The following is a 14,633-nucleotide window of genomic DNA, read 5'->3' on the forward strand; positions in this document are numbered from 1 at the left end:
GTTACAAATTCTCACTATTTTACATTATTAGGACTTTTGCAATTGAGTCTATCCCACTGCCAATTCTTCAGTCTCTCCCATGGTTGGGTAATGTTATTTTATAACCTAAAAGATCTTTCAATAGCAGCTATTTCCCTCCACTACACACCATAGTTCAACTATCAATACTGAAATGTTCCTTAGTTCTGCAAAGATATTATAAACTGCTCATGCCCTAAACTACCCTTGACTAATCCCAGTACTTTTTACAAAATTAAAAAAAAAAAAAGGTCAAATTACTGCTAGCATTTTCTGTGTTTTTCCACTCAACTACAGTGTTACTACAGGATTTTGGACTTTCTATTATAAGCCTGCTGCAAGTTCATCATTTATTTATACTTTCTCAGGACTGAAATAAACTAAGACATTGCTCAATCATACCAGTCTGGTACAATACAACATAGAAATTGTATCCAATTAATTGTCTGGCTCCACCACAGTGATTTTCCTTCTCAAAAAGGGAAACTCTTCTGGGCCTCTGGCAGACAGATATGTCTTCCTGCAGGGAATTAAGATGGTACAGTCCAACTTCTCTCTCTGCCTGATGTTCCCAGTCCTAAAGCAGACTGAAAAAACACTTGTCTATATTCAACAAAAAAGTGACAATGCAGCAAAGCTTTCTTCCAACAGTTCTGCCACAAGCAGAAACATTTCTGGAAAGCAACAAGTTTGGAACGTTAATGATTGTCACAGCAAGATCTAACAAAACTCAGAGCCCTTGGATAATCCAAACTCTCAGCAAGTGAGAGCGTTAAGGGGAAGCAAGTATTGATGTGAGTCAAAAGAAAATCCAGAGACAGCAAACAATCGTATAATTTAGCAGCGATAGACTGTAAAATTGCTGGCTGTAGAGATGGAGACAGCATTCCTCCTTCCTTTGCACTGGCCAGGTTCCACAAACAATAACCATTTTCACTTTATATTATCTATTAAAAGAAATGACAAAACCCAAAATGCAACCAAACAGCTGAATCTTTAGCAGCACATTTTGCTGAATTCTAACTAGATGAGATTCAAATCAACCCTACCAAAGCAGCCCACTGACAGACACTCCTCACCCACATGGCCCTTACAGCATACATAAATTCAATTACTTTAATTAGATAAATAAGCAACAGAAACTGTTCAGATTCAGTAAGAAAAATGAGAAGGTAAAGCCAAATCAAAGTATTCTTCCAATGCAACATAAATCCACCTGCAAATGATCAACAGATTGCTGCAACTAGCATGGGAAAAAGTAAATGTCAAGAACCACTTTGATTATATAAAATAGGAAAGCAAGGTTTTACATTTATGAGCCTGAGACAAGGAGCAAATCAAGACCATCCTATTAGAGATCTAAGGAAAACATTTACTGGCCTTCATGCCTACTAAGTAACCTGATTCATTTGAGGTTTGTAAAAATTCATTGCAAATACAAAAGGGATTTTTGTTTGTTTTTAAAACCCAATCAATGTGTTGGTGTTCCTGGCTCAGGATAGATGCATCATGACTGCAATGGATGAGCTCCAAGAATTACAGTATTAGCTCTGCAGCAGTGGCTCTAGATGGTATCTCTGCAGGGAAATCCTTGTCAGCACTGACTTACCCCTACTATAAATGGCCGCCCGCACTCCTACACTGGGTTCGAAAAGTATGGTGCTGAGCTTTGGCAGAAGGGAGAGCTCTCTACCCCATAATATTCTCATGATCACATCACCATAAAATTGGATAGTTCACTGAGGGTGAAAAGGACTTACATAAACATATTAACAGGTGTAGTAAGGGCTGCCTGACATCACCCTCTTACCAAAAGCACCACGCACTGGAGTTTTACCTCAGTGCATCAGAGCAAACATTCAATGTTTGGAAGATAAAGTGTCTTCACTGCAGACTGTAAGGCCACAGCAACATCAGGAGTACTGAAAAATAAAACATCTGTTCATCTCTCAAAAATTCTAACAGAAAGCTGAAAAGATGCAGTAGAGGAAAAAATAAATAACAGACATGGTATCTACCAAAATAAATGCTACTGATACATGAGAAATTAAATATCCCTTGCACAGATCAACACTAAATAGGCCAGAGTATCATAGAGGAATCTCTATTGGAAGCAGCAGGAAAAAAGTCTCCTACCAAAATCCTGCAGCTCTAAATACCATTTTTCATATCCCACTTAATTTTTAAGATAGATTTATTAAAATACTTCTGAACAAATAGGATATCTAGAGAAGGCGCTCTATAATACCAGAATATTACCAAATTCTTGATATCCACAAAATATTCTTAATGTTGAGTGAAAAACATATTTCCTTTTTTCTTTCTTTCATGATCAATATACTTTTATCCTTAGCACAACACACCACAAAGAGAACCCATCCAATGTTTCAACTCTTGTTTATCAATGTATTTCTTGCACTGGTGGTCCAAAATCAGATGCAGTATCCCAGACAGGGTCTAATAAGCTGCAAGGGGTTCTTCCTTTCCACACGCAGACTTCCCATTTGTCCTTGTTCAGGCTCCTGTCTGCCCATTCCTCCAGCAAGGTCAGGTCCCTCTGGAGGGCAGCCGTGCCCTTGAGCATATCAGCTCATTGCCCCTCACACCAACAGATACAGTGTCACCTTCAAACTCGACTAAACTTCACTGTGTCCCCCGAGTCACTGATAATAACGCTGAACAGGAACAGCTCACAGCACTGACCCCGTATCCTGCTCGGCACCAGCACCCCAGCCCAGCACCCCCACGGAGCCCCATCCCAAACCAGCTCTGTTGTACTGCTCGAGTCGCTCGTACACCCAGACTGCAGTGCCCAAACTTACACAGGTCACTGTGGGAACAGCCAAGAGCCCTGCTAAAGGCAGGGCAGAGAGTGTGCCCTGCCCACAAAATGAGTCATCACACAGTGCAATTGGACTCACCAGGCCATGATTTACCCCTGTCAACTCCACACTGACCACTACCAAACCATCTTGTTCATGTGCCCACAAAAGTGTTTCACATCTTGCTCCATGATTTTCCCATGGACTCAAAGCAAGCCAGCCAGTCTGTAATTCCCTGGCTGTACCTTTGGGTGGTTGCTTTGAGGTGTTGGGTTTTGGGTTCGTTGTTTGTGTTTGGTTTGTTGGGGTTTAGGATTTTTTGGTTGGTTATTTTGTCCTTTTTTTGGTTTGTTGTTTTGAAGTTTTTTGAGGGGTGGGTTTTTCCTGGGGAGTGGGGAAGTTTGTGTTTGTTTTCCTTAAAGAGGGTGCAGGAAGTATCCTGTAACATTTTTCTCTCACATATTTTAAGTCTAGAAGCCATAAAGCACAGCCTTAATAAATTTCATTTACTATTATGTGGACTATGGCTTCCAACATACTAGTCAGTGTTTCTGTCACCAAGATACTACAAATGTGCTCAATTTAACTCATATTCACTTTGAATTAAACAAAAGCAGTACTACTGGATACCATTAACAGAGAAATTTGTGCCTACACATGTTTTTTTCAGTTATTAGAAATGACCAGTTACTTGGAGTCCTTTTGATCTAAGAAAATACTTTATTTTTCACAGTTTCCTTAGGCAAACTGTGGCAATGAATTCCCTATTAAAGGTACTTATAATAGCAACTCACAACAAATCTAAGGCACTGAATAATTCCAATTTTTGAAAGCCTGGATATCTGCTGGAAGCTTCAGGTTTCTTCTAAAAGCTTCTACCACATCTGTCAGAAGCATTTCAGCCTGGGAGAAGTCACATACAAATTCTCCAGGGTTTTCCACTTGCTTATTTTTAAAAATGGAAACAAAGCTGAAAAAAAAGCCAAACTTTAAGACTATTTCAGTTTAGCAATTTGAAAGACTTTCTTCCTATATGCAGTGATATAAGCTGAACAAACACATTTACATTTTCTGAACTATAGCCCACTTTTCCTTTTGCTTTGATTCACACTTTTGGGAACACTCCATGCTCAGCACAACATCTACTTCCTACATATCTAGTGACTCACTTTTTCAGGCATCTCTAAAAAAACCCAGATTGATTAACTTGTAATTACTAAAAAAATGAAAAAAAATTAATTCCAAATGTAGTTTTCCATCACTATATGAAAAATTCGTAAGAGGTTATTGTGCTCAACCTACAAACAAAAGCAAAAAAGAGGCATTTCACTGGTTGTCTATAAAAGTATTACTAAACACAGAAAAAGTCCAAGCACAGATAATCCTACCACTATCTCCTCCCACCTTCATCTTACACACATTTAAGCTTAGATATTATGTTAAAAATATTTCAAAAAGCAAATCCAAATTTAAGTATCTGCTTTTAATTGCTATTTACTGGTGATCCTGAAAACTCATCCTACTTTCATCCTTAATAATGCTGGTGTTACATACACATTATCTCCTTGAGCACATAACTTTTTCCATGCATAATTCAAGTGCCTTTATACAAAGTAAACATTCACATCTTTCAACTGCAAGTAACATGTCATCTTCAACTTGGTCTACTTATGTGACATACTTCAAATTATGCCTACCTCTGCCTCAGAAAAAACACTGTGGAGTTCCCTTGCCACTGTTTACTGATGCTCTCTCTCTTGGGGTTCTACCCCTCTTTAGAGATTATGCCGATAAAATTGTTTACAGACCATGTAGTAAACAGGATCACTCACATGCTTCACTAAAATAAAACAGAACTCCAAACCCTCAGGGAAAAAAAAAAGGACTATTAGAGTATAACTGAAAGGCAGCTCAAGAGGCAGCACAGAGCAGACCGAGCGACTGGGAATGCCAGAAACTGGTATGGCCAAAGTCCACAACTAATGAAACTGCAGTTCCAGATCACTCATGAACCATTTTGAATTATTCTGTTACTAAATTAACATTTCAGTATCTTTTATCTTTCAAAAAACCCAGAATTGATAAAGGACCTGTATATAAGCTTCTAAAAAATGTTTACAAACACCATGACAAAAACAATTTGAGCAGGTTTAAATTTAGGTCATTGATAGGATAATGACAGTTTCCTAAACGAGATGTGCCTATTAGCAGTTCTGTAAACAATGATAATATATGTTCCTGCATGCAGATGTTCTGGCATAGTTTTTGTTTGTATTTTGAAAACACCACAGAATTCTTTAAAGTGGTTCTTATGATTCAGGATCAAGCCTGTATTTATCAATATCTTCCACCTGCTTTTTCACAACAGCATTTGATATCCATTATCTCTAATGATGCATTTACCCCTCTCCTCCAACCATCTCACAATTCAGATACTCTACCAGATGAAAAACCAGACCATGTTGCCAAGAAACATACACAGAATCTGAAATTCTCCACACTGCTGTACCAAGGCTTTTGACCTCTTACAGCACCACCACCTCTAACATGCAACACTCCACTGTGGCTACAGATCCCCACCTGGGCAATTTTCATCAGACCCCCACCAAATCTTCACATGGAATCTCAAGAGCTATCACGTATCATCCTCTTACTTGCTACTGCCAATCTGCTACTTTAAAACAGACAGACGAAATGAATAAGCATATAAAGTTTGACCTACATTAGAAAAGCCAAAGCTAGCTGAAATTTAAAAACAAACCAAGAAACCCACAGCTGATAGTCCTTGAAGCTAGTCTATAAGTCAGCAGACACTCAGTGCTTTGTCAAATTAACCATCTTAAATATGGCTGGACTATTTGTAAACATAATATAGCATGGGGGGGGGGGGGTCTTAAATCTTTGTTAGCCATGAGAAATGTTGACAAAAATCTACATCATCTGCATAACATTTTCTAATTTAAAGACAGCACAATAAATTGGAGCATTTTACTTAGCTGAGTCAAGAAATGTTAAAAACTAAGCTTAAACTGAAAGTATTTCAAGCATCTAAGCTTTCAAGTGTCTGAGAATGCACATCACATACACAGCAGAGCCAAAGCAAAATGCTTAATGAGACACTTCATACAGATAGCAGTTTGCACAATTACCTGCAGGTAACTTGAAAGCCATGCCATAACCCAGCCTTAAGAAATTAAATGCTTGTCTTGTCCCATCATGCCCAAGTATTGCATAACACGGGATAGTTAACAATGGAAGGTTTAAGAACTTTGACTGCCTTGCACTGCTCCTCATGCTGCATCATATTACTAAAAAACCTGCACTAATTACAGACCACATTATTCTTAAAATCCAGAGCTAAACTGACTGCATTTCATAGAAGGGCATGGTGTAAAGTTAACAATCAGCTGATCTAGAGCACATAAAGTTCCAGGGTGTAACATGAATATATTCGGAAAAAAATACAGTGCTGATCAACTGAGGTCTGCACTTTGTTCATTTCTTGCTGGATATTTAAAAATAACTTGACAGTCACAAAGTAAAACAACTTTACTTGTCCCAGTTCAATCCCTAGTGGACAAAACACGCACTACAGAACCCCTCAATTTCACTGAACAAGATCGCCAGCCTTGGGAGAGGAACGGTGAAGGCAACACAGGATGTATTTTAAAACCATTTTCTCTATCAATGAGAAAATACACCTTGTATGCCACTTGCTACACTCCTGCTACCAGTAACAAAACTTCTACCAGACCAAAACAAAATACTCTATAAAATTTCAAAAGGATGAGTAGGAAGAGTGAGGGTACCAAACACAGTAGGGTTTTTTAAAGACATTTTTTGACACTCCTCACAACAAGATTTATTCCCACACTCAGATAAAACGGTAATTTCTCAGCATTTGAACAAATACTATTGCACCAATATATTGATACAAGCCTGTACCTTCACACTTGTATGACTCACCTGAAAATCACCTACTTCCAGCAATGAATAATACACATGCAAGTTTTTCAGTACGTATCACTATTTTCAATTGTTAGTTTTATGTGCTTTATTTAAAGTTTCTGCTTAGTCAGAAATCACCAACTTACCTGAAAAATAATCATTTTAACACAAACTGTACTCCTTCCACGTGCAACCATATTTATCACAGCAAAAGCGGGGTGATCTGCAGCCTGGAGGGGCTTGCTAAAGCCAACGTTCAGAATATTTTTAAACAAAGAAAAACATCTTACCTTGCCTGTCTTGTGATCAAACCAGACAAGAGCATGGTTCCTGGAGAGCACCTTGCAGTCAAACGTGGCGTTGTTCTGGGCTGGCCGGCAGCGAGCCACGGAGCGGCCGATCTTGACGGGCTCGTCCAGGTAGACATGACGCTCCTGAAACGGATGAGAGTTCGGGCGGCAAGTGAAGATGGCCAAGGCTGAAGGCATCGAGGACAGATTGCTGGTTGCCACACCAACCAGAGACGAAGAGAGCCTCTTCTGATGCAGACTGTCCTCCACAATTTTAAATGCACCTCCGCAGCAACTTTATATTAAAGCAGGACAAATATTATCGTAAGAGAGACCTAACAACTCATTGTTTCAGTGTGTAAACTAATCCTGGCAATAATCCAGTGAAAAAGCCCCATTATGTCTTTAATAATATCAGCAGTGGCCCAAAAAAAGTCTAAAATGGACAATTTTCAATCCATCCTCCTCTGGAAGAATAGGAATAAGCATCTGATTCCTTCAGAGAGAAGCAAAGGCCCCTTGAAAGAAGGATATAATGTCTTAAATCCAAGTAGATGAGTCATACAAGTACTTTTGTTTGTAACCTCAACTGCCTTCTTTCCCCTCCCCTTCCGTAAACAACACTGACCAAAAGTCTGACCAATGCAACATGGAAGCAAGGAAAGGTTTAGGGAAGAGGGATGAAGGAGGAAGATTAGTGTCCTCTCTCACAGAGCACAGACCGGGAGCTGGAAGGTGAATACGAAGCCCTCGCTCCACAACAGGGATCTAGCTGCTTCGCACGGCAATCCACATTTCAGCATCTTCGTGAATTAAAATACGGCAAAATAGGTGGTCCTCGATTTGGGATGGGGTGCGAGAGATACACTGTTTTGCTCCCCTGCACCAGATAAAGTCGAACTGGTCTAGAGCGCCTGGCAGCCGCTCAGATAAGGAACTTGATAAGGCATGGAGAGAGCTCCCAACTCTCCTTCTCCCGGGGACAAACCAGCGCGTGAGAAGGGTCCTCGGGGCCGGCCTGTGAGGTGCGCTGACAGGTCGCTCCCCGGCGGTGACTCTGGCGGCGGCAGGGCCGGCGTCCGTCCGTCCGTCCCTCGGCGGCGGCGGTGCCGGGGCGGGCGGGGGCTGCCCCGGGCAGTGCCCGCCAGGAGCCCCCGGCGCGGCGGCGGCAGCTCCGCTCAGCCCCTCCGCAGGTGGCTGCGCATGAGGCGGGCCCGCTGCGCACCCCCGCGCTCTCCGCCCGCCCAGCGCCGCTCCGCTGCCCCGCCGGCGGGAGAGGCCTGGCGGCCGGGCCCGGGCGCTCCCGCTCGGTCGCTCCTGCCGCTCAAGCGGCCGCCGACCGCGGGAACTTTCCTCCGACCTGCGGGGCCGAAAACAAACCGGGTCAGGCGCGTCCCGCTCGGCGCGGCCCCACGCGTGGCCCCGGTCCCGCTCGGCGAGGCCCCGCGGGCGGCCCGGGGCGCGCCCGCTCCCCCCTTACCTTGCGCGCAGCCGCCGCCATAGCGCCTGGAGCCCTTCCCGGTGTGGCCGCGGCGCCGGGGCCGGGCGGGGCGGGGCCGGGGGCGGGCGGCGTGCGCACCGGCGCGCCCCGCGCATGCGCGCTGGGAGCGGTGAGGCTGCGGCACGCACGGGCCCCGCCCCGCTCCGGGCGCTGGGATGGGGATGGGGCGGGGGGGAACGCGGGGGGCACGATGGGATGAGCCGGGAAAGGGGAGCGGGAAAAGGGGAGAGGGGCTATTGCTGGAAAGGCGCGGCTGGGACGTGTTAGTACGGGGCAGGAGCTGAGGTGAGTGAGCCCCCGGCCCCATGCTGTCGCTTTCCCCTCCCGTTCTCCTCGGCTGTGCCCTGGCCGGGAGGGAGGGAGGGAGGGAGCGAGCGGGGCCCGTCAGACCTTATTTAAAAGGGAGACGGAACGGCCTAGAGTTGTGTCAGGGCAGGTTTAGGTTGGATATGAGGGAAAGATTCTTCACCCAGAGGACGGTCGGGCACCGACCAGGCCTCGCTGGGAAGCAGTCACGGCCCCAAAGCTGCCAGAGCTCAAGGAGTGTTCGGACAACGCTCTCGGGCACGTGGTGGGACTCTTGGGGTGTCCTGTGCAGGGCTGATGGTTGGACTCGGTGAGCCTTGTGGGTCCCTCCCAACTCAGGGTATTGTGTGATTCTGTGGAATAGGGGAGCTCTGAGGAGAACATGGGGCCACACATTCTTAGCAGAGCTCGCAGGAGTCTCCTGGGCATCCTCCTGCCTTCCCCGTGCTCTTCTGCTCGTTTTATGATCCCAGGTTGAAATCCCTGGAAGCCGCAGTGTGGTTTGACGTGTCCCGGGGCGGGAGGAATGCTGGCCCTATTTGCCTTCTCTGGTTGCAAATTGGCAGCTGGACCAGGGGGAGCTTTGGAGCGGTGACTGCAGGGACAGGGTCAGGACTGGGGTGGGGTCACTGGTGCAGTGTCTTCCCTCAGTAAGTCACGGAGCATCATCTTTGATTATATTTGTCCCCATATTCTAGAAGCCAAGGAAAGGTGACTTTGTCAAGGTCATTGGTGCTGAACGGGTCTCTCCGGTCCGAATTCATTTTTAATTCCGTCATTCCCTGTTGAGCAAACAAGTGGAAATTGTTGGATATAAGATAGATGTTGGGGTTGTGCCAGCGCTATAATTACCCTGTGACAAGGTGTTAGGATTAGGGACATGGGAGAGTTCTCTGATGGCAGAAAGTAGCGTGGAGGAGAGGAGTGGAGCAGGGCCAGGCAGCTCCAGGGACGAGGGGGAAAGCAAGAATCGAGGTAAGGCAGTGCTGTGTGAGACACAAGGCACGAGTGGTTTTAGTTGTGGCACAGGAAAATCTCAGGAGCTATCTTAATTTTTTTCCCTTTCTTTTTGACTGCACTGTGATTTGGGGAAGGGGGATGTTATTCATTACAGCCTAGTTTTCTTCTAATAATCCAATGAGAAAAAGACAGCACAACCAGACTGGAGCATCTGTGTTTGAAGCAAAAAAATTAAATTCAAGATTAAAGACAAGTCTGATTTTTGAACACAAAAAAAAACATCTGATAGATGGAAGTTTTAGGATTGTTTATCCATAATCTTAATTTTCCTGACAGGAGGAAACAAAAAAAATAGCTGGCACATGACTTCACGACTTTCATCAGCTTGTTTACAAGATTATACTATTGGGATACATATAATCCTAACTTACTAATTTTTTTAATAAATGCAAGTTCAGTATGCCTATTTCTTACAGCACACAAGGTGCCATAAGTAATCAAAGGGGAGAAGGAAAGGGATATAAAAAGAAAAAGGACATGAACATGAGAACGTGAAGTCCATTAGGCATTGTATTTGAGGGAGAGAGTTACGAAAGTAAAAGTAATGGAGAGCACTTTGGATTTGCAAAGGTGGAAAAAGTGGGAACAAGGGGTACTACCGGTGTTGGTTCAGTGGGTACTACAAGTGTTATGAAGTGGTTATACAGGTGGAATGAAAAGAATGTTTATGAGATGTGTGTGTTTAATGGGGAAAGGAGCTTGAAAGTAAAATTAGAGATGAAGATCCATTACCATCTACAGGACCTAAGAGAACAGAGTCAAAATAATAAACTGAGCACTGGACATCTTTTTCTGATGTTCTAAGTATTTGTAATTTTTAGATATTGTTATTGAGATTCAAATAGATTCCATACTGTATTGTCTGCACAGGGTCTTTCCCAAGCCTCACTGCGAGCAGTGGAACAAACTAATACTCTAAGCATCTGTGTCCTTTAAACTGTAAGCCACTGGCATAGCTGGTATCCTAAACCCTTCTTCATCCCCTGGAGAAATCCCATTTTGACAGTCTCATGGGGAAAGCAATGGAATGTGCCAGCTGCCTTTCTAGCTCTTTTTGGCACTGCCAAATGCCTCGTGTAACAACCGAGTTACTTTTCATCAAGGGCATTAATCTGAGCCCTCCTCTACGTGAGTGCCAGCTCTTAGAGGAGCTGGATGGGTCTAGTTATCCTTCATACTTTTAAACTCCTATTTCAAATTGCCTAATGAGTTCAGAATTTATCAGGGGCTGAGTCATAGGCTAAGCTGAAAATACAGAAAGCGGTTGCATTCTGAAATGAAGATACCAATTACTGTATGAGTACTTTATGAGGTGTTTGATGCTTACCAGAGAGTGTCCCTCTTAGAACTGTGGGAAGCAACAGGTGGATGAAGAGTTTGGTGTGAAGGGCTGTGCTATGCTTGGGGGAGGAGGAGGAGGATGTGACAGCTTCTGCTTGGCTTCTGCAAACCATTGTGACAGCTGAAACGGGCAGAGCACCTCGCAGCCATGTTGGGTAAGGGCAGCAGGATCCCACTGAGGTGTCCATCCTTTTTCTGGGCAGGAAGTCCATAAAAATGTTATGATAGTCGTCCTAGCTGAGGGCAGAAACAGCCTCTCCATAGGCATCTTGGGGAAGGGAAGGGGAAGGGAACATTTGTCCCCCGAAGAGCTGGTGTCTGTGTCAGGAGGATGAAATGCAGCAGAGGGAGTTCATGTGCATACCTGAAAAAACACGTGGAGTTTGGTTTGAGAGTGTTGAATCTTAATGGTTTGATGAAAAATGAGATCTTTTGCTGCAGGAAGCCTGTGGGGAATTCTAAGCTGAGTGTAACTGGCTGAAAAAGAAAAACACTGAGCATGGTTATAGGAAACTCAGTGCCAGATTTCTGAGTACTGTGCAGTGATGGTATAACAGGCTACCAAAATAATTAACATGTATCAGATTAAATTTTCAGAGGAGAGGTGTTGTGAACCAGTTGCTTAGTGGGAGATCCTGCCTCGAGGGATTGTTACATGTGGAATGACAGATGCATGCTGTATAGCAAAAGTTCAGTTTCTAGTAAAAACATTACGAAGCAAAATGATAGTGTTTGTTAGACAGGTAAGGAGACAGATGGAAATGCTCAGCTTTCTATGGAGTTCTCATCCGTGAAACTCATTCATAAGCAATTGACCAAATCAATTTTGTATTGGTTTTCAGAAACACAACAAATTCTATGTATAATTGCACTCTTTTAAGCCATACCACATTTTAAAATTACAATCTATGAAGGCATTTACTACCACATGTGGAAAGGTATATCAAAGTTTGAACTGTTATTTACATACTAATGTATATTCTGCAAAACCACTTTGCCTCAGAAGTAGCTTCTGAAATGTTCTGAATCAAGCTGAACTTGTTAAAAAGAAAGAATCTGTTTCAGAGAAGTTTTCTCCTGTGATTAAAAATTTTATTCTAATTATCACCCCAGGTTTAGTGAAGTGGTTACACTTTTTTATTTTAATGCTATTATTGTTCTTTAGTTTCAGACTTACTTTCTGTTCCTGATATTTTAACTCTGTAACTGATTATGTAAAGAACAATTACATTATCTTTCAGCATTAATTTTGAAAGTTTAATCCTCTCTTGTCAGGTAGATTTTCCATTTATCTCATTTTCTTTCAGATCCTTCCCTGTTCCTATCTCTAGTCTTGGTTAAGCTTATTAAAAGATACTTGTACCCATTATAGAAATGAGTGTCTTACCAACATAATAGACAGTTACATTAATGGAATATATGTAGTAAGCATATACTGAATATACTATTCAATTTACGTTATGCAACAAATATGTTAATGTTATGAAATTATATAAAATGTTTATTATGCTATATATATTCTATCTATTTATATATACAATCTATGTTTTATTTTATGTTAATAATACATGTATTTTGTGTATATATATAAATATAATGTAATAGGCATTCCATTAATACAGTATTATGCTAATATATAACTAATGTTACATACAGTGTTTCTGAATTTCAAATGAAATTAGCTAAGTTGATATATCTGGCATTTTCATTACTTTACTGTTTGAGCATAAGAGTCATCGTGTAACCAGCCTTAATTGCTTTTCTTTTAATATGTCAAATAAAAAGTCAATATTAAAATTGACTTTTTGAAATGTCTGATGTTTTCTGTATCTGTCTGAAAAATAGAAAAAATGCTTTAAAAATAATTATGACAGTTTTGGTGAGTGTTTACTTGTTCCAAATGAACCAGAGCTAATTTTCAAATACAGATGAAGTACCACTTTAAACTGGAATGTGAAGGCGGGTGGTGGAGGAGGGAAGGTGAGGTGAGCAGATGATGTTTATCCAGTTCTTTGGTGTTACTCCGTGGATGTGAGCAGTCTGCACAGTCACTCCCTGCTGAAGCTGATGGAAACAGGCCAGCCAGCAGCCAACACAGCATTTGCTGCCACCTGATAGAAAGCATCCCACTGAGGGAGGCGGGATGCAGCTCTGGAGATGGCAGCTGTAGGTGAAAGATAGAGGGTGGAAGAAAGCAAGACAGGCTCAAACGCTAAAGAGTTTTGGCTCTTTAGAATCCAGCTGTCCCCACACAGGCCTATTCTCGTTTTTATTCCAGCAACTGACATCACAGAGGACGCTTTTTCTAGAAGACTTTCTTGTCCAAACTGTGCCGAATATTTACGTGAACAGATCACTGCTTTTCTGCAAAACAAGGCAGAGTTCATGGAGATTTCTAAGGGCACATTCCATATGCAGATGACTGTTTCATGAGTCAGTATTGCAAGTTGTAGCTAAGCATTCTCATTTTATAGGTGCCCAGCTTTGAAGTCTGTATTTCATCCTGCACTGGTACACTTCTTGTAGGAGAAAGCAGTCTCAGTTGTTTCTACATGTTACAATACTTGAAATATATGCAGAAATATTTTTATTGTGTTAAACAACAGATATTCTTTCTCAACTGAGGAAGATAATCACATTTTATGAAAACTAAAATGGATTTGAAATGGCTAGGTGAAAATCGTCCTGAACTAGTGTTTCCCTGTTAACTGGGAATATCTCCAGAAGATGACAATCCTCTCTTTCTCAGTGACTTTTTTATTAAAGTTTGTGTCTCTATTCTCTTAACTTTATCCTACCAAAAGATTATTTGTTAAGCATCAAGTGGAATTAATTTACTTGTTATTGTTTAAAAAAATGAGCAGAGCATATAACTCTTGCTAAGTTCTTTATTCTTCTTATTTTACTTATATTCATTTGTACTTTTTATTTACATGAAAACTTACAAATAGAGGCCAGCAAAAACAAAAAGGACATGCACGATAATAACAGCTAAAATTATAGTTTGGCTAGGACAGTAAGAATGTAAACAAAGAAAAGTATAAAAATGTAAACAAGGGAAGGCTTGTAAGAAGCAGAGAGATGGTATCTTTCCTTAAACTAAGCGATGAAGCTTTTGGCCAGGCCCTGTTTCAGCTCTCACATAGAAAAAGCAAATGAAATACCACTGCAGAATTATTGTGCTGAGTTTAACCCGATGAAGCTCGGTCTTAGTCATGTCTTATTTTGAATAGTGACCTTATACAGAACCCAGGAGTTAACTACTTGAAAAATGTGTGAGTCTTGCATGGTGTTGTGATAAAATACCTGAAGCAGGCACAGATAGAGCCTTCCTGTACAGCCCTACTCAGGCTGCACTGCAGAACCCCATTCCTATCTTCCTATCTG

General features: G+C 42.1%; 2 protein-coding genes across 22 annotated transcripts in view; both read right to left on the minus strand.

Annotated features, from left to right (window-relative positions):
* SLMAP (sarcolemma associated protein) overlaps window positions 1-7,301 on the minus strand; it is a 76,972-nt gene extending 69,671 nt beyond the window's left edge. For all 21 annotated transcript variants that reach the window (XM_027884834.1, XM_027884822.1, XM_027884826.1 and 18 more), the window contains exon 1: window positions 7,079-7,301. In XM_027884834.1, coding sequence (XP_027740635.1) covers window positions 7,079-7,276 — 198 coding nt within the window. In that variant the 5' untranslated portion in view covers window positions 7,277-7,301. The remainder of the gene's footprint in view (window positions 1-7,078) is intronic.
* A 523-nt stretch (window positions 7,302-7,824) lies between these two features.
* On the minus strand, window positions 7,825-8,674 carry LOC114057926 (translation initiation factor IF-2-like). The gene is made up of 2 exons (XM_027884758.1): window positions 8,559-8,674; window positions 7,825-8,438 (listed from the first exon to the last, which is right to left on the minus strand). Exons 1-2 carry the CDS (start codon window positions 8,672-8,674, stop codon window positions 7,847-7,849), a joined length of 708 nt encoding a protein of 235 aa, XP_027740559.1. The 3' UTR covers window positions 7,825-7,846.
* Between the last annotated feature and the right edge of the window lie 5,959 nt (window positions 8,675-14,633).

The sequence above is a fragment of the Empidonax traillii genome, unplaced genomic scaffold, assembly GCF_003031625.1.
Source record: "Empidonax traillii isolate 1590-97213 ecotype Southwest subspecies unplaced genomic scaffold, ASM303162v1 scaffold155:size2260171, whole genome shotgun sequence".
Lineage (NCBI taxonomy): Eukaryota > Metazoa > Chordata > Aves > Passeriformes > Tyrannidae > Empidonax > Empidonax traillii.

What these genes read in the sequence shown, in the direction of transcription:
- LOC114057926 (XM_027884758.1), bottom strand. Translation starts at nt 8,674, where the DNA reads ATGCGCGGGGCGCGCCGGTGCGCACGCCGCCCGCCCCCGGCCCCGCCC. An exon ending in TGGCGGCGGCTGCGCGCAAG is followed by an intron (nt 8,439 to 8,558) that starts GTAAGGGGGGAG and finishes TCGGCCCCGCAG; the next exon opens with GTCGGAGGAAAGTTCCCGCG.